At 38.3% G+C, this 24,155-nt stretch overlaps 1 protein-coding gene across 1 annotated transcript in view; it reads right to left on the bottom strand.

Annotated features, from left to right (window-relative positions):
* Positions 1-3,825: 3,825 nt before the first annotated feature.
* LOC134381091 (hippocampus abundant transcript-like protein 1) overlaps positions 3,826-24,155 on the bottom strand; it is a 45,689-nt gene continuing 25,359 nt past the window's right edge. The window contains exons 4-9 of the mRNA XM_063101153.1: positions 19,387-19,514; positions 16,184-16,298; positions 12,477-12,695; positions 11,341-11,454; positions 7,582-7,653; positions 3,826-4,281 (exon numbers count right to left, since the gene is read on the bottom strand). Of these exons, the coding sequence (XP_062957223.1) occupies positions 3,826-4,281; positions 7,582-7,653; positions 11,341-11,454; positions 12,477-12,695; positions 16,184-16,298; positions 19,387-19,514 (1,104 nt within the window). The remainder of the gene's footprint in view (positions 4,282-7,581; positions 7,654-11,340; positions 11,455-12,476; positions 12,696-16,183; positions 16,299-19,386; positions 19,515-24,155) is intronic.

Genomic DNA, 24,155 nt, shown 5'->3' on the forward strand with positions numbered 1-24,155 from the left:
TAGGTTTCACCAGAAAGGAACCCTCAGATGAGGAATTGGGTGTCTGTAGTTTATTCAGGTGGTGACCCTTGAAAACCCAATGAGGGAGCTGGGGAGAGACATGGGCAGAGGAGAAAGCTGGTGATGTGTGTGCTAATTCCAAGTTACCCCTGTGAGCAACTGGAACTGAAGCCTGACTCGGGATGCTCTGAAAGACCATGAGGAACATACCTCAGGTATTCCAGTCAGGGTGTGGGGGCCTGGGGCATGTATCCACTGACTTCACCCCGCCATCTGCCATGTGTTACCCACCTCCCATCTCAGGGTCCCCCTCAGAAGTGGCTCAGGATGCTCCTGGGGTGCTGGGGGAAGCTCTAGCCCTTGAGACAGGCCCCTGAATTGGGAAGTTGTCCGCTTTTCCAGAACATTCTGCTGCTAATGAACACAGTGGGGTTCAGGGGTTATGAGTCAGAATATCAGCACAATTTTGAGTGTCCTCTCCACGTGCATTATTTTATATCTTTCCTAAAGTACAGTTGCCACCACAGTCAGGTTGCTTTGACCATACCGAGTAGAGAATTTCATCTCCTTTTTATGGGGTTCAACATTATCGCTGACTTGTAATAAACATGTTTTGATAAATTCTCAAATCTTTTTGCATATGCCAGTGACGTCCTCTGGTACATTTTCTGAATCAAGTGCAAACTCTAGATTCATCCCATTACTCACTCGCATAGGTAGATGCACATAAGCTCAACTGCAGGCAGACACATCCACAGCTGCCTGCCATGTTGCGTGGCTATCTATGCATGTTTATGTATAACGGACATCAGGGATGTTCCCTAGTAAAGCGGTGTGCATTGTCTCCACTCCGTACTTCTCCTTTCAGTAATAACTTGGGTTCCACTGCACCCTGTGCTGATGGACTTTGATTATCCCACCCCAGCCCAGGGCGGTCTTCCTCCGTCTCCCTTGCCATCTTCTAAGTGCACCGTAGGTTGACTGACCAGTAAGCAGCATGCTGACTGCTGTGAACTGTTAGAGTCAGATAACACTTCACAGTGCTACTCCTCTCAGACAGTGACTTTAACAAAGAAATGGTAGGTTTTAGGCAGTTAGTTTTTAAAAAGTTTGAAAACTTTGAATAATATTGCAGGCCCAGTCCTCGAAGATTTTACTAATGTGTTGGCAATCTCTATGTTTTTAAAATTATATTACTTCAATGTATGCTGAGGAGTAGATTATTTTCAGAAAGTGAGCAAAAATATTCTTTCAAGGTTCTCCTAGGAAAGCAGAACTATTTTGCCCATTCTCTGCATGCAGGTCGAGGGTGGGTTGCACCTGGCAGGATAAACCAAGTGAAAGCCAGAGTGAGTGCGACCCACACGGTCAAGCTGCAGTGCAACCTTCTTTCCACAGCTCCAGCGAAAATGTGTCTCTCAGGCACCGACTGGCCTTGGAAATCCTGATAATTGACACTAAAGCTATGAGCAACGAAAATGTGACTAAAAGATAATTTTAAAAATATATTTCCAAAAAGCTCTTTGTAATCAGAAGACATACTAATGTGAAATGTCACTTTTTTGACAATTGAACTTGGAAAATCAGATACTTTAAAAACTTCCCTTTCTAATCCTATATAGCAGATTTAGAGAAAATGTGTTAAACCTGATATCAGAATGAGATTTGTGATTTTAGCCTAAAAAGTATCCTAACACAGTGTGTAGCTTCTGAGTGTGGACCCAGGATATATCAGAATGTGTCTGGCACTCCACGAACACTCGCTGACCAGGATGGGGCGTGAATAACCACCAGGGTTGACTGGATAGTGAGCATTTGGTAATTATTCACTGACAAGTAAGACGGATTCAGTATGAAAAAACTATTTGATTAGGTGGTTAGAAAATAGTAATTACCTAAGTTTTAATGGTGGTCAAATCAAGTAATTATGATCCAGTTTCATTATTCTGTGCTTCTGAAACAAACTTCTATCACATCTATAAGCTTACACACCAATAATCTAGCTCAAAATGGATAGTGGTTTCAAAGATGGGTTTTGCTGAATTCTGTTTAAATACTTAAAAATAATGTGTTTGTCTTTATAATACACCAGTACTTATTACATACATTTTGCATTTGATTTGCTAATATTTTACTTGGAATGTTAGTATTTTTACCTATGAGCATAGGTAGCCTATAGTATTCTTATGATGTCCTTTTATTCTTCTGATATTCTACAAAGGAATAAAATTGGATATAAGATTAATTTGGAGATATTTATTTCTTCAAAATAGTAGCCTTCAAAACATAAAAAAAGTATCAGTCCATTGACTCAGTTATTTTTCCAAATATTTTACATTATCATACTCATTCTTAAATATAAAGATTTTGATTTCTGCGTATGGATCTCGTATCGAGCAAACTTGGTGAATGTCACACTATCTGTTAAAGCTCATTTTATTGAACTTCACCACAAATGTTGACAGTTGAGCCTATTCCTTTTCAATTCTTTTACTTAGTTTCTTCCTCTTGTCCTGTTGTTAAGAGCTCTTATGCAATGTGGAAGAGTGGTACAAATAGAAAGCCTTGACTTATTCCTGACTTTAATAAAAAGTTTTCTAGAACTTCATTTTTGGTTCTAATGCTGGAAGCACATGTTGAAAGATACCCTATTTCAGCATAAATTAGGGCTTGGCAATAAGATCTCATTGTCATTGTCATTGGTGTAAGAAGAGACAAACATCAGTGAAATGAATTCCACAACTCAGGAGCAACTCCATACAAAAAGGAAATTGTTACACTGAAAGGTTACATACAAATATGGACAGAAATCTTTATTATTAATTTTTAATTGACATGTCATAATTGTGCATAATGGGGTACAGAGTATAGTTCGATACATGTATACACTGTGTGGTGATCAATCAGGGTAATTAGCATATCCATCACCACAAAAATTTATTATTCTTCTATGATGAGACCATTTGAGGTCCTCTCTTCCAGCCACTTGAAAACACATGATAAATTATTGTTAATAGCAGACACCTAGCCTTGCATGGACTATGTGACGGGCGGCTGTGGAACAATTGGCGTTCCACGTGCAATGCCTAAAGTTAGATCCCAACCTCGTACAATTTCACAATATAAATTCCAAGTGGACAATATAAGTAAATGTGGGGGGAAAAAACCAACTTTAAATCTATTAAAGAGAATGGGTGGGGTGGGGTGGGGTGGGGAGATTTCTTAACCAAAGCACACAAAGCACGGATATAAAAGACAAGATTGATAAATGGGGCTACTTCAAACTAAATCTTTCGCACAACAGAAGATATCAGGAATACTATTTTTAAATAGTGTTGAAAAAACATATTTTCAATGTGGATAGATAAGAATGAATATCAGAAATACTTAAAGAACTCCAGCATGTCAGTGAGAAAAGTGAAAAAAAAAAAAATTAAGACGTCGGCAACAGCACAGACAGGATGACTAATGACACTAAGAGATTCTCAGAATCCTTGGCAATAAAGAAACGCAAATTATAACCTCGGTAAGACATCACTTTTTACCACTAAAATTGGCAAAATGGTGAATCTGAAAACATCAACCATTGTTGAAAGTGTTGGTGGGAGCAGTGCCCCCCTGCAAGGTGACTTGGCAGGAGCTTTAACATGTAACCCGTCAGTCATCTCCTCTGGGCCAGCTATCTCTACAGTTTCACATGTGCACAATGAGACTTATACTGGAATAATCTGTGCAGAATTGCTAATAATAATAATATCAAAACGCTTTTTGCAGGGTAATGGGTAATTGTGGAGGGAAATTCTTCCTGTAGCTCCTGAATGGGCACTAGGGCCCGCAGTGGAAAACAATGGAAGCTGCGAGTGGCCTTCGTGCCACCTTCCCGGAGGCTTGCTCGGGGTTACCCGGCCTGGCCTCCTGCTCCCTGCCGCTGCTCCCGGCTCCCCGCCCTCCCCTTCTCCCAGCTTGTTGAGCTGGCTGGAGGGCGACGAGAGCCTTGGGGAACCGGAGTCGCACTAGCCCTGGTGGGAGGTCGCTCCACCCCTGGCCTGGTGAGGGGGACCTAGAGGAGAGTATGCCAGGGAGGGTGCAGCCTTGCTGGGACCCTCTGTGCGCCAGGAGGACGCGAGATGTGGCCACGGACAGGCTGCAGCAGCACTGCAGTGCCTCACACATGCAGAGGGCCTGAGGGAGGACGAGGAGATGGCAGCCTCCCTCGGAAGTCTGTGGGGCGTTCTGCTCAGGCAGGAGCGAGGGCCATCGAAGAGGGGAAGAAAGCTGGGCCTGAGGCCGGGGGAGGCACTTGCCTTTCAGGCGGTCAGGGGCTCAGCTCAAGCTTGTGTTGAGAATGAGAAGGAGTGAGAGTTAGATTAAATATTGTATTGAAGTTTCGAACTGAATTTTAACATGTGAAATTGACCAGCAAATGGGGGGACGTGGGAAATGTCATTAAACAATGAGGAAAGAAGCTTCAATAACATAATTGAAGACAGTGTAGGAAAGTTAATTAAAAGTGCTTCATGCTGTGCCTCATTTATTGAGTCAGAGCCACTAAATAAGAGTGCACTAATGCACAAGCAAATGCACTTATATGCACAGGCAAACACTCACATACGCAGCGCACACACATCAACATGTGACAATAGAATACTGCACTGCAGTGCAAAGCAATAAAGTCCATCCTTGTGTCAGAAGCACGATGATATATCGCACGGTATCAGGAGAAAGTTGCAGAATGAGGCAAATAGGACCCTACCAGTTCTGCAAAGTTAAAACGTGTGTGTGTGCATGTACACATGCAAATGTGGAAAAAAGACTGGATACACAGCCAAATTTTTAATGTTCCTTTGCCTTTGGGAGGAAAAACATTGTGAGGAATTAGAGTGGTTACATGTACTATGGGTTTATTTGCTATATATTGAGTTTTTGAAATATGGAAATTTAATGTTACACTTAATGATGTGAAAAGTATAGGCATATTTTAAAAACATTTGAAAAGTATGTCAAAATGTTAACAATGGTTAAGTCTGCATTGTAATGAGTGGTAATCATTTTTTCTGTATTCTCATGACTTTTTATATTGAAGAATCATCATAATATGGTTTACTAAAACAAACAAAAAAGTATTAAATACATTTAGTTCGAGTAATACACAACAGTTTTCTTCAGAGGTAAATGTCATTGTGTTTGTTCTTGCCATGTGGTCTGAATGAAGTGTAACATCTTCGAGTGACCTTTGACATGTGGTGTGGTCTTTGACACACACAGCCCTTTTCATCTGTCACGTGTCCCCCAGGCACACTCAGCCATTATCCTCTCCTTAATGATCCCTCCTCAGCTGTGATTTTCTTTATCTCCCTATTCAAAAATAGCATCCACGGCATTCGTTACTATGTTCATACCTGGCTTTATTTTTGCCTGTGTTACTAATACCACCTGCTCCTGTAAATACATTGTGCTTATTTTGTGTTTTCCACTCTCTGAAAGGTAACATCACGAGGACAGACACTTGTATGTTTTCATTGCTGCATCCCATTTGCCTGCAAGGGTGTGTGGACCGAATGGGTGTGCAATCAATATTTGTAAATGAATTGACTTTTCATTCCTACAGCTTAACATGTAAAACTCCTCAGTGTGCCACAACTATATGCTGCCATCCCCTTCCCAAGGGCCTCCGACCCCTGAGCCCTTCTCCACAGAGTCCACATATAACTGAAATGTCTTTAGCAGAAAAACTTTTCTAATTCCCAGGCCTGAACCACCCACCAGTAAGCTTTAGTATGAGGGTTACTCCCCCAAACTGTTCTCCATGTAACCTTTCTTTTCTCTTAAAATTGTTTGTTTTTTATCTTGAGCTCAGTTCCTCCTTTCAAATTCTGACATCTGGAAATCCAGCTGGCTTCCTGTGAAGTAGGAACAAATTCACAATTGAGCCCATTTCTTTTAAACAAAAATACTTTTATTTTGGACAAACCTAAGTTGGTTGAATTGTCATTTTCAAATTGGCCTTTCTCACAAAGAAGCAAGCAAAATAATAGCTCTTACCCCTGACAACCAAACACAAAAACAGATCACTTATTTGTTTTTTTCCAGGATGGACAGAAAATATATGCTCATTCAGCTTCATTTTCTTTCTTTTTTATTCGTCTTTAGTCACAAGGCTACACCTTACTCTCACTGTTCAAGATTATTTAATCAAGTTGAAGCAGGATTAAGGAGGTACATTGGAGACAAAAGCAAAAGGGAACAAACATTTTTACAAGCTGATCACCCCAGTTACTTTAGAAGACTTTCAGATTAATTTACGGAGTAACAGAACCATATAATCTCAGTGAAAATCAACAAGAGGGTTATACCTATTAGTCAAAAGATCAATTCAGAAATACTGTCAGGCCGCAAACATGCAAAGTTCAAACTATGAAAAAATGCAAGGCTTGGATGGCCAAATACACTCATCAGGAGAAGGTAAATGTGAAGATGCTGAACAGAACCAAATGAATTAGAAGCTGAAAGGGACACTTCAGAGTTCAGAAGACCGGAGCTCCAGTGGCGCAATCGGTTAGCGTGCGGTACTTATACAGAGTTCAGAAGACCCATTCCCTCATTTTATAAGTGAGGGAAGTGAGTGGACACAACTGGCAAAGCTCACAGGGCCAGATCAGAGGTGCGCACAGATCTGACTCCTGCTATTTGCAACCATGTGTATTTCAAATACAAGGAGATATGTGCCCAGAACACATTAAGCCCACTGATGTTTAAATCAGTGGCAGGGAGGAGGTGAAGTTACAGCACAGCAGCACAGCTCTTATATTTATGTTTAAGAGATTAATTGTAAAGAAGTTTTTGCAAAAAAGATTTTAATGATGTTTTCACAGATACATGCAAGCTTCTACCCAATTTTCTGATTTATAGGAAAATGTACTAGCTTAAAAATGTTCATTCTTCAGCTTTCTCCTATACTTTTTTTTTTTTTAACCTGTCTTTCAAAATTGAACACTGGCTATTTTACCAGAAATGACTTATGTTATATGTCATTTTAATTACATGTTAAAGGAATAAACAAAATCAATGATATTTCAATACCTCGTAGTGTTTTTACAAAATGAAATGCTGTCTATCAAAATACACTTTTCACTGGGGGAGAATAAACAAATGAATCTACACAAAGTAAACATTAGCTTTGGTAGATTTCAGTGCAGGACAGTCATAACAAGCATATTTGCCCTTAGTCCCCCAGAACTGTAATTATTTATGGTTTTGGTCATTGTAAAAGCAAAAGAACTGGCTCAGCAGAGTTACGACAAATATTCTAAAAAGCACTGAAAGTTGTATTTAATTCCTCCTAAATCATAATGTCAACATTCTATTAAAAAATGAATGGTTTTGTGGACTATATCCATGTCAGGTTCCTGGATCTGATATTACATTATAATTGTAAAAGATGTTATTACCATGGCAGGTGATATGGGATGGAGGTAGCAGTTTAGGGGATCTCCCTGAACTTTTATATGTGCCTTCCTGTGAATCTATGGTTATCAGGGTAAAAGTGTTTAAAAAAAAAAGTATGGGTAAAATGACACTCACCTGAGCCACAATAGACAGAATTCCTACCGTAGCTATGAATGCTGCAATTTTAACAGATCCGAAACCTATGACCTATGGAAGTAAAAAGACAACATTAAAAATAATTAATAAGACATGCTGTGTTCTATTAAAATGATAGGATAAATAGCCGAGGAAAGTTCATAAAAACAGTTGCAAAATAAGGCAGTGCTAAAAGCTGAACCTATCTCACCAGTTATTTTTATCTAAATCTGATATAAGGAATTATTATAAGCAGGTACAACATAAATTACAAAATATTTTTTTGGATAATATTTTTTCAGATATTTTTTCTTATATGTCTATCTATTGTTTCATATTCCCTCTCTGTCCCCACCCACAAATTGACAAACATGAAGATATCAAGGAACAGAGTGAATATGAAACAAAATGGTTTGACTTTTGATGCTGCCAATTCAGAATTTGCTCATTAGTGAAGCCAGTGGCTCTCAACTCTGGCTGCGCACTGAAATCACGTGGACAACAGAGAAGGGGAAAGAAGGGTCGAGTTGAGAGGGGAGCAGTGAGATGCTGGAACACACTAGACACCAGTTAAACAGACTCTCTGAGGGTATGGCCCAGCACAGGTAAGTTCTAAAAAGATTCCATGGTGATTTTAATGAGCAGCCAAAGTTAGCTGGCAATGATTTCTAAGCCTCTGACCTTAACAGCAGCTGTGAAATGCCTAGAAGTTTTATGTTTTAAGTATCAAGTTTTAAAAAAGTTAAATTATTTTGCCTTATATTGAAATTCTACAAAATATGGAATAAGAACCTTAATAGTTATTTTATACAGTATTCTCATTTCATAAATGAATATTTCGCTTCCAGTCACACAAGTAGCTAAAGAAAGAGCTAGGGCTAGAGCCTCTGGCTGCCCAGTCCAGTGCTGCTGACATGGCTAATCTTCTATTACCGTTTAATCATATGCAATAAAAAATAACTGGAACCTGAAAATGAAGTTTTTTTAGGGATTGTTTCTCAGCCTACATTTGTAAATAAATTTAAATGCCATACAATTTAAATTTAAATACCATATAATTCACCCATCATAAGTGTACAATTCAATGGCTTTAGTAGATCCACAGATTTGGGCAACCATCGCTCCTCAAAGAAATACGGCACCCATTAGGAATTCCATTCCCCAGCCTACCCTTCCCCTAACTACTAAACTACTTCTTGTCTCTATGGATTTGTCTATTCTGGGCATTTCATATAAATAGAATCACCCAATATGTGGTCCTTTGTGACTGGCTTCTTTTACTTAGCATAATGTTTTTCAGGTTTACCCATGTTGTAGCACATATCAGTCCTTCATTGCTCTTTACTGCCAATAACAACATTCTATTATATGGATAGATCATATTTATTCATCCATTCATCAGCTGATGGACATTTGGGTTGTTTCTACTTTTTTGCTGTTATGAATAACTTGTGTACCAGTTTCTGTGTTAGATATGTGTTTTCATTTCCCATGGGTATATACCTAGGAGAAGATTTGCTCGGTCATACGGTAACTCTATGTTGAACATTTTGAATAACTGCCAGACTCTTCCACAGTGCCTGCACCATTTTACATTCCCACCAGCATGTGTGAGAGTTCTGATTTCTCCACATCCTTGTCTGTTCTTTTAATTATAGCCATCCCAGTGCCTGTGAAGTTGTATCTCATTGTTATTTTGATTTGCATTTCCTGATGGCTAATAATGTTGTACATTTTTTCATGTGCTTATTGGCCTTTTGTGTATCTTCCTTAGAAAAATAATCTCAAAATTCTTCACCAATCTTTTCAATTGGGTTGTCTTTTTATTGAGTTATAAAAGTTCTATATATATTCTGGATAAAAGTTCTTTATCAGATATACAATTTTCAAAGATTGAATGAAATTTCACCTAAAATTTGTGTATGTGTGAGAATCACTCTCAAAAGTGAACACAAATACAAAATATCATGGAATGATTCCAATTTGTTATAATTGGTGGTGGTGATGGTGACATAAGCATATATATATAGGAAAAAAGGCTAGAAGAATAAAGTTGTCACAATTGTTTATTATCTGTGTGAAGAGATGCAATATGATTTTTTAAAACTTTCTTCCTTGGGCTTTCCCATCTTTCCTCCATTAATTTCTAAATTAAATGCATATTTAACTTAGTGCATAGTTTATTTATCAATGCATGTATAATTTTCCACATTAAACAAATATTGTCTTGACACTCTTCCCTCTAAATCTCTAGCATCCACCCACCAAAAATTAGCAAAGCAAAACAGAAATGCTTGGAAGAAAGTTTTACTTATATGCTACATTAGTCTCATACTCTGAGGAAAACTACCAGAACGGAAAATTTAACAAAGTTTTCTTCAAAACTATTTCCAAAAATAAAGAGATTTATCTTAGGAGGAGTCCTGCTCTGCCCTAGTGGAATAAACCATCTGGAAAAGGCTTTCCTTCCAGTGAAACCGGTAAGAGGCCTGAGCAGGACACAATGGCAAGGTGGGTTAGGCTTGAGCAAACCCAGAGACCTCAAGAACAGTTGGAAAAGGGGAGGGGGGGGAGAGAGAGAGAGACAGAGAGAGAGAGAGAGAGAGAGAGAGAGTGTGTGTGTGTGTGTGTGTTTTAATTGCCTTAAGCCAATGATCGATTTTGGAGGACAAAGTAGGGTTTAAATTCTTAAAGAGAAAAACATCAGAGGAGAGGAAAGATTTTGATTACTGCTCACAAGCCACCTTCAAATCTACAGCAGTAGCTGAGCTACAGCCTACTGAAGACGACTCAGCAAGCTGGATGGGATGAGACCCAGGTCTGTGAAATTTAATAGATATCATTAAAGATTTAAAACATTATGATAAATGGATGTTTATAGCAGCTGTATTCATAATTACCAAAACGTGGAATCAACCAAGGCATCCTTCAGTAAGTGAATGAATAAACTGTGGTACATCCAGTCTATTGCTAAAAAGAAATGAGCTATCAAGCCATGAAAAGACATGGAGGAACCCTAAATGCATATTACTAAGTGAAAGAAGCCAATCTAAGAAGGCCACATACTGTATGATTCCAAACATACCACATTCTGGAAAAAGCAAAACCATGGAGACAATAAAGAGATCAGTGGTTACCAGAGACTGGGGGAGAGGAGGGGGATGAACAGGTGGAGCACAAGGGATTTTTAGGGCAGTGAAACTACTCTGTATGATACTATAATGATGGATACATATCACTATACATTTGTTCAAACCCATAGAACATACAATACCAAGAGTGAACCCCAATATAACCTATAGATTTTGAATGATAATAATGCGCCAATCCACTGTAACAAATGTTACAATGTTCCCCTGGTGCAAAATGTTGATAGTGGGGGAGGTTGTGCGTGTGTGGGAACAAGGGGTATGTACAGGAAGTCTCTGTACCTTCCTCTTAATTTACTGTGAACCTAAAACTGCTCTAAAAAAATAGTCTTAAAAAAATCAAGAAAAATTATGATAAGTTCTATTTCTGCTAATTCTTCCTCTGTATAATAATCAAGGATATTTTTTCCACAGTAAATATCTTACTATACTTTAAGTCATCATTGCATTAAAGATTCCCTGTCTACTAATTATATGTCAGCACCTACATTTATAACCAGAAGCAAGTTTTTTTCTCAAGAATGGTTTCCCCAAAATATCTTTACAGATCCCAATCTCTGATTTTCCTTGTGTTCAAAGGCTACTGAAGGCTACTAGGCCTACGACTCACCTGTCTGAGATAGAGAAAAAAACTCGAATACTGTCCAGCTTCAGGAAGGTATGAAAGAAACACAGTGATGCAGATTAGCAAGACAGTAGAATCTTTTCCAACTTTCTTCAATGACTGAGAATGAACAGAAGGAAACACATGAGAAGACAATGCACACTAATGTGCCAACACTGCAGGATATTGGCTTCACTATTTTGACCTATTAGTGTGGATTTAAAAAGTCAAATAGATTATAAAAGGAAGCGAATCTTAACATTAAATCTATCACTATCTCTCTGTGAAAGTTATAAGCCCTAATTCCAGAGGTATATGTTTCAAATATTGTAACTTATTTTTTAAAAAAACACTTGCTCATCTTTGTTCATTATTGGTTCACATCCCTAAACAGATCTTGAACATCCTATGAACGGACCCTGAAAAAACATTCCTACAGAACCTTTCAAAAACATCACTTCTTTTAAAGCCCTATTAGTACAGGGTTTTCATTAGATGTAATTTCACTCTGTTCTTCAAAATGTTAATATTTGATTTGCCTGTAAACCTGGTAGACAAATAAGTATGCTCTAGTCATAGGGTCAGACCAGTAAGACCTTTTTGAATGTCACAACCTTGTTGAAGAATCCTTCTTATACACATAGGATTGCTGAACAGAACCAAAAGGTACACTGTAATCAGAGGAATGGAAAGTGCTGCAGAGCTTCTAGGTCATCACACGATAACCCTTACGTAATTCATAGCAAAAGCAGCAAATGTCTACTGAGACCTTGCTACATTACACACCAGACACTAGACTAGTTAATTTATTCAGGTTAGTCAATAGTAGTTCCACCTCACAGATGAGTTTCCACACATAACTTGATCACTACAGGATAAGGCGGGAGGTCTAACCAGCTGGCTCCCAGGCCCACTCCTGCCTTCCTTCTCTAAACACCTCTTTCACTGTCTGACATTGTGGCAAAAACAGAACAGGCAGGGTCCCCAGGTCATGCCCTTACTTACAATTAAATTTTTTCTACTTTTATAAGAGAAAGAAATGGATAAACAACTGTTGAGATCCTTAAGGATGCATATATATTTTTATTTGGTTGGCTTAGGAAGGTATTTAGGAAAGTAAATACTTTCAAGTTTTTATTTACCGAAAAAGGGTCTGCTTGTTTCCAAGAAATCTGAGCTCCCCTGGAAACTGGTCTCATTTTCTCAGGCAGAGATTCTGGAACAGCCAGTAAGATGAAGCAGATGTCCAGAAGAGCCACCACTGTGGCCACCAGCACAACAAGGCTGTCTCCATAACTGGCAGAAAGGTATGCTCCAATGGCTGGGCTGCTGACCAGACTAGCTGCAAAGGTGGCTGAGACCTGTGGAAAAGCACACTCTTACTCAGGGTCCAAAGTGCTGCAGGTGCACATCTGCAGGAAAGCACGCTCTTATCCAGGGTCCAACAGGTGCATACTTGCAGCCATCCTTCTCTGACTTTAAACAAAAGGAATGTGTTGCATACAAATTTTAAGAATAAAAGACAAAGTAATTTTGTTTTAATTATTTGTTTACAAACTGTTAACTAGCTGGAGGTATCCTGCAGAGCCACAAAAGTAAAAAAAATAATGATTTTTTTTTTATATGAGGTATGAGGATCTGAACCCTTGACCTTGGTGTCATAACATCGCACTCTAACCAACTGAGCTAAATGGCCAGCCCCAAAATAACAATCTTATCAGACATAAAAACAGTGAAAACCTTCCCCATAAATGAAACATTCACTCTTTGGTCTTCTCTTTAATTGGGGAATGGGGATGTGGGAAGAAGGGTATTAAAAAAATCCCTGCAGGGCTGATGATAAAATCTATAAATTACTCAGGAACTGTGCTTGATTTCACCTTCTAAAAACACTGCAGTGTTTTGTCATTTTATTATTTGGTGACTATTTCATTAGCACTGGGGGTGGAAAACCCTGTTATTCTTAGAAAGAGAAAAAACTATAACTAAAAAAGAACAAAGAGATTTGTTGAGGGAGATATTAAAGCTTCTTGACTAGAGGGCTGTGGATTTCTATCAGCCCTGTTACCATCTGACCACTGTCCACTACAGAGACCACAGAGCCCATGGACCACGCCTGCAACCTGAAGCCACACTGAGCCTCTTCACACTGCACACCTGTAAGCATGTGGAATGTCCACTTTATTCTAGAATGCAATCTAAATGTTCAGAAGCTTAATGGGCAGTCTCCAAATTTTAACCTGAATAAGCGGCAAAAGCATACTTATCTATGTTAGTTATTTAAACTTCTAATGGATTTTAATAGAAACCACAGAAATCATTATCTATGATTATAACTATGATTCCTGGTAAGCCAATTACATTCTTCCTTCATCCATCACTCCCCAACTGAATATAAAAAATAAAATATCTGAAATTAGCATTACAGTAAAAATACTGTAAAAGCTAAAAACCAAACAAAAACATTTCTGGAGGGGGAAAATAAAAAGGATGAGGAGATTCCAATTTGGGGAACAGGAATTCCTTCATTCAATATTTACTGAGTACCTACTATGTACCAGATGAAGAAAACAACAAAACTCCTGCCCTTCAGGTTCTCCCACTTTGGGAAGCTCAAGGCAACCACATAACTGCATTATAAATTGCAATCACATGCAAGCACCTATGGGAACACTGCTGCAGGGTCCTCAGGTGCTATGGGAGCACTGTTCCAACATTCTCTGGTGTCAAGGGAGCAATGATGCAATGTCCTCAGATACTATGGGGTCTATGACCCCACAAAACTATGCAAAATGATGTGTCTTAAAACTTAAAGTATCTTGCTTGCTTTGTTTGTGTATTTATCTAAACCCCTCTCTCACTTAATATTCAATATAGCTCTGGTATATAAACCTAAAGGATGAGTTCACCACAACAAACTCTCAGTGAGCATTAATTTACTTCTTAATATGACTATTCACTGCTGCGGCCCTGAAAAGAATTACCAGTTTCTTGGTTTACTGGTAGAGTTTCAGCAAGAAAGGTGCATATATTTTATATATTGTTCTTTAATGGGTCTCAAAATACTCCTCAGAACTTGATCGACACATCCTGTAATTAATTGCAATAAATTTCCCTATATATGTAAGATAGACAGGTTGCAATCTTTTCTTTTTTTCCCTTTTAGTTCTGTAATCTTAACATCTGGCGTATAGGGGCAAATGTAAAAGTAGTCAGTGGCCAGCATCCTAGGTCCTGTGACAAATCCAGACAGTCTTAGGTCCTGATTCGCCGATGCTGGCTGGATCACACCTGAGCTTGGCACTGTCTCAACCATGTGTGCGTCACTGACTTCTCTCACTGCCCCTGTGATCAGGCATTAACCCTAACTGCCATTTTACAGTGAGGAGCTGAGCCAGAGAGGGTAATTTCTGGTTCCAGACTATCTCTCTGAAATCTTTCCCTAAAGTACTACTGCTTAGCACAACAGTTTTGTAAACAGTTTTCCAGCTGAAAGCATGGAACAAAAATCTAATAAAATTGCAGGAAAATGAGTCTTTCAATGGGTATTTCCCGTGGTATAGAAGAAAGCTGGCTCCTCACCTCCCTGCTGGCCAGCCTTGAGGAGCCCACCTTGAACATCCTGCCTTCTCTGAAGCCTTCCCATCAGCTTTTCCCTTTGTCCTCCTCCACAGCACCATGGAGATGTGCCGCCACCTCCCACCCCATTTTAGGACGTGGCATTAGGGAGATTCAGGGAAGGAGGGAAGAAGGAAGGGAGAGAGAGCAGGTAGTAGTCAGAGGGCAAGTGGGATTGAAAGATGTTTTCCAACTATTGATGTCTAAAGTCAACAAAGTAAAAACTGTGTTTTGTGAACGGCAGTAACTTACTTATATGTCTACCACTGATTCATGAAGTTACTCATTCAGTTAGTCAGCAATGAGTGACCACTTACTCTATTCCAGGAACTAGGATTTAAAAGAAAGAGTAAGACCCAGTAAAGGAGAGAAATAACCCGGGTTTCTGGCCTTCAATCTCCCTCCCATCTATTCCCACAATCCAGCCAGATCATCTTTCTTCTTCCACCTTCTTACTGTGAACATTTTCAATCATGGAGAAAGCAGAGAGGATACAACACACACCTCCATGTTTCTACAGGTCCAGGTACTGAACATGTGCCCACACATGCTCACAAGCTAACTTTTCCCTGAATCAATCAAAAGTAACTTGCAGAGTAATGTGACACTGACCAAAAATGCTTTAGCTGCCATCTTCTAATAGGCCTTTCTTCTCCTACATACTCACAATACCATTATCATGCCTGAGAAAATTAGAAAGATTGCCTAATTCTGAATTATCAAAAAAAGTCTCCTGCAACTTTGTTATTTATTCAATACTTCTTTGCTGAATGAATGAATGTAGTCCTTTTTTTACAGTTGCCATGTCCCAAATGAGTGCCTAAGACACACAACCACTAATAGAACAACCATGGATTAATATTGCTGAGGTTCTAACACCTCTCCTATTCAAAGCTGGTGCACACAGATTTCTGATTTTAGCACCTGTTTACTGTTTAAGGCTCCTCACGAGATCAGCTAACAAGAAACAAATCAAACCAACTTTTAAAAAAACTTTGCAACTGACAACTCATCTTTCCTGTTGATCTTCCAACCCTAAAATCAGAGAACAAATTACTAGCAATTTCTATCTCACTATTATTAACTTTATATAAGAGCCCTTTTAAAGTTTCATTTGCTTTAGATTTCCTTTATATAAATCAATATTTACCAATAATGTTAAATCTGGTGAATTTTTAATAGAACGTTAATTAGTTAATTATTGCTCTGGTTATATAGTCTGTTATCTTACCCATCCATAAGCAGTACTTCGCTCATGCTCCTGCGTGACATCAGCTACATAGGCAAATATCACAGAGAATGTAACCGAGAAGACTCCAGACACAGAAATCATCGCAAAATACCACCTATAAAAAGATTATTTTAATTATCCAGGAGAGAAGCAGTGTATGCACACTTTTACAACCAGAGCCAAAGAGAGCATGTAAAGATTACAAACCAAGAAATATGTAAATAAACATCTGTATCTATATATACTTAAAAACAGAAAAATAAACTTAAAATCAAGATGAGAAAGCAGAAGCATAGTAATTCTGTCACTGCTCAAAAGGGGTCAGTATATGTGGCCTAAAAAGAGAAAGAAATGAAGAGAGAAAAAACAAAGAATTAAGAGAATTAAGCAAGTGTTATAGTTTTAAAGGTAGCCAACAGGACTAAAAACTTTTCAGGTTCCTAGTTTTGGCTAAGAAAAATGCACATGCAACAAATGATTTTAAAAGAGCTACACAAAAGCAGAAAGTATAACAAAAAATATTAATGTAATCAAGACCAAAAATTTCTATCCCATGCATAGATACTTAAAAAAAAAAACTTAGTTAAAATACCAGCAAACAGAATCTTACAGAACAAAAAGTGGGGTTTATTCCAGGATATAAAGATGTTTCAATATTAGAAAATCTATAATATAATTAACTATAACATTTTTTCTGAGGGAAAACAAATAATCTCCATGGATACTACAAAGTCATAAAATTTGACATTCAATCTTGATTTTAAAAAAGAAAATCTCTGAATAAAATAAAAATAAGTATTTTTCAACACCAAAGCTAGTCTAATGCCTAGTGACGAAACATTACAACACACTTTTTATGTACATGAAAAAGACTGAGTCCATAATCATCACTTTTATTTAACATTATTCACTAGTCAGTTTAATTAGCAAAAGCAGTGATCAACATGAAAACTGGAAGGAAAGAAGTAAAATTATTTACAGATGACATTAAAATACCTAGAAAACCAAGCAATTAGAAAAGCCCATTTTGGGGCCGATCCTGTGGCACACTCGGGAGAGTGAGGCGCTGGGAGCTCAGGGGTGCTCCCGCTGCGGGTTCGGATCCTATATAGGGATGGCCGATGTGCTCACAGGCTGAGCGCGGTGCGGACAACACCAAGCCAAGGGTTGCGATCCCCTTACCGGTCACAAAAAAAAAAAAAAAGAGAGAGAAAGAAAGAAAGAAAAGCCCATTCTGTAATCAAACAAAAAGGATAAATTGCATAGGAATAAAACTGCGATATACTAAAAATATATATTGGTCCATGTCCCAGTCTCCTGACATACACTCCTGAAATCCTTAGAATCTCCAAGTGCTGTCTTTCCATATGCTAATGAGTTGACTGATGGCCAGCAGCCCCTAGATAGCTTCAGGATGGAGGCTGGTCACAGAAAAGACCAAGGTGGGACCAGAGAGGGGAGAGAGCTGAAGGTTAAGTTGATCCCCAGTGGCCAGTGATTTAATCAATCGTGCTGATGTAATGAAGCCTCCGTAAAATCCAAAAGGCCTGTGTTTGGAGACCTTCCAGATAGCAAACATGGGGGTTTTCACTTCTACTTGCCAAGAGTGTGGCACACCCCAACTCCACAGGGACAGAAGCTCCTGTGCTAGAGACCCTTCCAGACCTCAACCTATGTATCTTTTCATCTGGCTGTTTACTTGTATCCTTTAAATTATCCTTTGTAATAAATGGGTAAATCCAAGTGTTCCTTTGAGTTCTGTGAGCCGATCAGCAAATTAATCGAACAAGAGGAGTGGGTTGTGGGAACCCTGATTAAATAGCTGGTTGGTCAGAAGTACCAAAACCCTGGACCTGTGACTGGCATCTGAAGACGGAGGGGAGCACTCTTGGGGACTAAGCCTTTGATCTGTGGGATCTGATGCTATCTCCAGGTAGATAATGTCGGAATTGAATTGGAATTGAATTGGAGGGGCACTGGTGCCCGCTGCAGAATTGGTTGCTTGTTTGCTGGTGGGAACAAAACTCCCACACATTTGGTCACATAAGCCAGAGTCGGTCTTCTGTGTTGATAACTGTGCTGTGGGAGCAGAGGAAAACACACAGTCTGTGTGTGTGCTTCGCTTTTTCCACACAAAAACTTAACAAGAAATGTATATGATCTAAAGAAAAGAATTTTAAGCTTTCAAAAGGACATTAAAAAGAACATTAAATCATTGGAAAAGCATGACATGTTCTTGGACAAAAAAACTCAATACCAAAAAGTATTTCATAAAAATTCATCACTTGGAAGAAAATAAAATGATTATGGGTACCCAAAAAACTCAGACTGTGACAAATGGTGACATAAAATTCGTATCAGATAAACCAAAGGAAAATATTTTCACGTGAGCCAACAAAGAAAATCTATTAATAGCATTAAAACTAAAACCTCCATATTTAAGTGTATTCTTCACACAGGAAGAGCATCTTAGCAACGGGAATACTGGCCAAAATACCACCCTCTGTGGCTGCCAGAAAAACTGTTACATTTCATGTGCAAATTGCAATCCATCTTTCATAACTAAATGGACTTTGGTTACATGCTAACTACTCTCTCTCAATTTATCACATTCGAGTTCATTTTTCCCTTTCAAATTCATATTATGATTTAGAATAGGCTATCAGTTTTACTACAGTATACACAAAAGACACCCCTGCCTATCATGATGTAGACTGTGTTCATGTCAGTGCCCCAAAGCAACGAGCTGACAAAAACAATACAAGGGTCTTCAAAGAGTTCATGGAAAGATTTAGATTATCTTTTCATTCTATTTTTCCCTGAACTCTTTGAAGACCCCGTGCATTGTTTTTGAACCTTGTACATGAGCCATAGTGGTGAGAACAGAAGTTTGCTGGCCTACTCCCAGGACTGAAATCCTATAACTAACATCATGGCAACAACAGTGCCCTTAGAGGCTTCTTTTATTTTTATTTCTTCACCTATGCAACTTATCTTAGATTTAATTCTGTAATGTCCTCATTTCTCCATTTATAAAATGGGCATGATGGCAACTGCCCAAACTGCCTTTCAGTATTACCAAAGAGAACAAATGAAAACACAGGTACAGCTGCTTTGGAATGGTGAAGAAGTGCTCTGCAGATGTAAGTATACTTTACACGTGACTTAAAGCAGTCACGATGGTGAAGGGCTGAGCCACTCACCACGGGCTGATCCTCATCAGCGGGATTGGGAAGCAGGTGAAGAAGACAGTGGCCAGGAGGAAGGACTTCCTCCCCCACACATCAGACAGAGCGCCTACGAGCGGGGCACTCAGAAAAGACAGCAGGCCCTGAAGAAGAAAATGGAAGAGAGGTTAGATTTATAATTTGATCCCCAAATTACTTGTCATTCTCATTTTCTAAATGCATTAGTTCCAATTCATTTCATTGGCCCCAAAACAGAACACAGGTTGAACATCCCTAATCCAAAAATCTGAAATGCTCCAAAATCCAAAATCCAAAAATCTGAAATGCTCCAAAATCCAAAACTTTTTGAGCTCTGACATAACACGCAAATTATCCTCCATCATGCTCACTGGAGCATTTCAGATTTTGTATTTTTGGATTAGGTATGCTCAACCAGTAAGCATAATGCAAATATTCCAACATCTGAAAAAATTCAAAATCTGAAACACTTCTGGTCCCAAGCATTTCAGATAGGATATACTCAATCTGCAATTTGAAACATTAAGTGCAAACTACTATTTTTTTAAAAATTCTAACAAAAATTTTAAGCATGCTGTTAGAAAGTGCAGGAGGGGGTAAAAGAACTTGTTTTCCAGAAGAAAATTGAAAAAGAGAGATGATATGAAATATACACATACCCCATGGTGGCCCTTAAGATGAATACACACCAAGCATACGGGAAGAAGCCAGAAACTTTATTCGTTCTTATAAACACATATGGCATATCTATTCTGTGCAAAGCTCTGTGTTAACTAGTGCAATGAGGACACCCACATGGAGATACACCTTACACCCTCAAAAGATGAGTGTGCAAACACTAAATGTCCAACAGAAAAGTAGATTCTTTGTTGATCAATGTGAAGTTTTTCTCTGCCCAGTGAGTTTAGGAAGAAGGAGATAATCCCACTTGAACAACAGAGTTGAAGCTAAGGGGAAGCGAGTGAGATACATAACACCACACCGAAGCAGAGAGAGTAGAGAAACTCACATTTACTATTTGCCCACTATTTGCCAGTCACTCTGCCGGCTGGCCACTGTCATATCAATGTTGCAGATAAGGGGGTGAGGGGAGAAATGGGGATGGATGAGACAAGAGTAGAGAAATGCTGATAAAAAATGAAGTGAGTGATTGAGTACATGGGCGTTCATTATATTTGTCTTTTGTGTACTGACGTTTCATAACAACACATTTTAAAAATTCCTCAGAGTAACATACAAATAGGACCCTCCAAAATCTGGCCCCTGACACACATCCTATGTGCTGTAGCTATACGAAATATTTCCAGTTTTCTGAACACACCATGTTCCTTTGTGCCAATGGGCCTTCACACAGGCCCTTGCTGTGCCTGCATGCCCTTCCCACACGTAGACCCGGTAAACTGCTAGTCATTTTCCTGACTGGTAGGGAGAAGCACCTCCTCTTGTATCTAGTCTCTCAGCTACTCAAGTAGAGTTAATACCACCATTTGCAGGGAAAGAGACACAAAACAGACTTCCCCCACCTGGTATACATCTCTTCTATTGTAATTTCAACACTCCATTAAAATTACTTGTTATTTGTCTATCTTCTCTATTGGATTAGAAATTGAGATTAAAATCAGAGGGATGAGGAATCTTTCCATCTCTGTTCCCTTCCTTAGTGCCTATCACAGGGCCTGGTAAATACAGGCTTTTGAAGATGTTTGGTGAATTGAATAGAATTTTTAAGAAGAAATCAACTCACAGAGGTTTCCACATTGTCTGGAAGAAAAAGGAACAGATTCCAATTCCCTATGGGCCATCAGTTAACCCAGCATGCACTGTCCAGGACAGTAGACACAGGTAAACTGAAGTAAGGGGAGTTGAAAGGAGGACTCAGTGGAGAGACACAAAAGCTTTTTTGGCTCCTCTGCAATAAAAAAAATTATCCATGGCCCAAGAATCAACCCTTGCAATTCCTGAGCCACAGGAGACTTCAACGACATCTGGTCTGCTCTCATATCAAGAGAGTTAACAGATGAGGATTAAATGATTTTCCTTTAACTAAGAAGCCCTGTGGAAGCAGGGCTAAGGTTCAGGAACTGACAATCCGCTCCGTGAATTTCGGAAAAGAAAACCTTTTATATGTTGCTTCAAAATTAAATATAAAATACACGAGTATCTAGGTAGTATATAAAATTAGTCAAGAAAATAATGTAAAGAAATTTAAGAGGCAAGGCAGTAGAAATCACAACCAACACCAAAAACAATAACAAAAACTTCTTAAACACAAAGAACCCAGGAAAAATTTTTGGGCAGTTCTGATTTCAGATTTCATACAATGTTTAAAAAATAGAACGTACACCATTTATAAACAAAAGATATGAATAGCCAAGTATTAAATTTATAGTTAAAATCACGCAGTTTTACACAAAAAGATAGTCTTATAGATTATGGATTTAAACTGTATTTTAATCTACTCTTTACATAAATATTATTGAAATCAAATTCTTCGTGACAATAAGAGATATTGAAAATATGTTCTGGGAGAACCTACTGTTTTATTAAGATGCTAAAAAACAATTAAATACTTGCCTTTTTGGAAAACTCGTATTTCCTAAAAAATCAAAGGCTTTCTTCTCTCCACAGTTTTTTCTTTACTACCCAAACTGGTCCTAGATCCCATCAGACCCCATTATCAGAGCTGTTTAGTGAGTAGGACATATTACGCCTTGATTGACTAGGCCAGTACTTCATCAGTACTGAAGTTACAGAGCTTAATTTATAAGTAAGAACAAAATGTTTAAAAATTAAAACTAGACTGACATCATAGCCCCAGTCTTTACCTGAAATATAGTTAATTCTCATTACTCAAAGTAGCTGTGCTCTGCAGCCCAGTGACAGCCATCAGGCTGCCACTGGAAACACCCTGGGTCCCCGAGCCAGGGCGGTGGGGGGCTGAGGGCCTTAGCCATGTCCTCAATGTCTGCATCCAGCCCACTGATGACCACTGAGCTGCCACCAGAAGCCTCCTGGGCTCCCCTGCCAGAATGAGGGGTGACACAGGCCTCGATCGTGCCCCACACTCCCTCATTTCTCCTCTTCCCACCTCTCTCTCTCCCCTTCCACCCAACTGCTCTGCAACACCTCAGAATGTAAAAATAAATAAATTAATTAATTTAAAAAACCAAAGTAGCCATGCTCTATAAAGTCACCAGGAACACTCAATTAGTGAATACAAAACCATCACTCCTAGAAGAAACAAGAACGCAGCGTGTGGCCTTATTAATAACCTCAGCTGGAAACATACACAATAGGCCCCTCAAATTTTCCCCTGCTTTGGGCGTGTCTGCCAGTCACCACAAATGCATTGTGAGTATTGATTTGGGAGCTGGAAATAAACTTAGCCAGTAAGTGAATACGCAAATATGGGATCCTCAAATAATGAGGATTGAATGTACTTATATTATGCAACCGTAACCCAACAAGTACTGGAGATAAAACATGGTGTGGAAGGCAAAACCAACAGTTAATCACAGGCACTTCAGTACAGTTAGCTTCCAAGTAGGTGCTTAAGGTGGCATAATTAATTGGCTAGTAATTCTGATATAGCCTTACAGGTTCTAATTTGACAAAATAGCAATTAAAGCTTACTGTTCAATTAAATGTAATTATCTAAAACATTTTTAAATGCATACAAAGAATGGCAAATACAGCTTTCCTGAAGCAAATGTGTATAAATTTTACAATTTATTTGTATTTATATAAGTTTTACAATTTATACAGCCATCATAAAGGTTTCAAGCACAAATTTTACTTAAAACATGCAACCGGCAAAATATTTTTCTAAAACAGTTTGGGTCAATACTCTTAAAAAGCTTTAAAACTAGACTCTTTTTTGTTTTCCTACAAATATTATAACTAACTTCACAACTGAATTTGAGGGGACAGTGGCGCCAATGAAGAATAAAGTACAAAGTCATTTATTTATTTTTATTAACAAACATAAAATTATATTATGAACATGTAAAATAGTAATAATTTAAAAATTAAATGGAAATAGCAAAACTAATAGGAAAAAACGCCATGCATTTTATCCAAGATAAAGAGCTGTAAAAACAGAACATTTTAATCTATTTCAGGCATCTATTTTTTTTTTTTTTTAACTTTTTACTATGAAAAGCTTAATACATATACAATAAACCTGGCTACAGCAATCAACAACTCATGGCCAATCTTATTTGTACCTCCCGCCCACTTTCTGCCATCCCCCTGGATTATTTTGAGTAAATTCCTGTTATCATAGCACTCATCTGTATGTATTTCAGTATGTATCTCTGAAAGATAAAAACTCTTAAAAAAGACAGAACTGCAGTATATAATCACACTTTAAAAATCAATAATAATAGAACTATACAGTTGTAAAATGCTTATACTCTACTTGAAGTGGTATAGTATTACTTAAGAGTAGATTGCAATAAATTGTAGATGTATACTATAAACCCTGAATCAACCTCTAAAAAATAAAAGCACATCAAATAAGCCAACAAATCAACAAAGGAGATAAAATGGAATCACTAGAATACTACATTAATTTAAAACAAGGCAGAAACAGAGGATAATGGGAACAAATAGATGGAACAAATAGAAAACAAATAACAAGATGGAATATGTAAACCCAAACATATCAATATTCATGGTAAAAATAAAGGGTCTAAATGCCCCCATTAAAAGACAAAGATTGTAAGATTGGTTTAAAGAGCAAGACTCAAATATACTCATATGCT

This window comes from Cynocephalus volans, chromosome 6 (assembly GCF_027409185.1).
Source record: "Cynocephalus volans isolate mCynVol1 chromosome 6, mCynVol1.pri, whole genome shotgun sequence".
Taxonomy (NCBI): domain Eukaryota; kingdom Metazoa; phylum Chordata; class Mammalia; order Dermoptera; family Cynocephalidae; genus Cynocephalus; species Cynocephalus volans.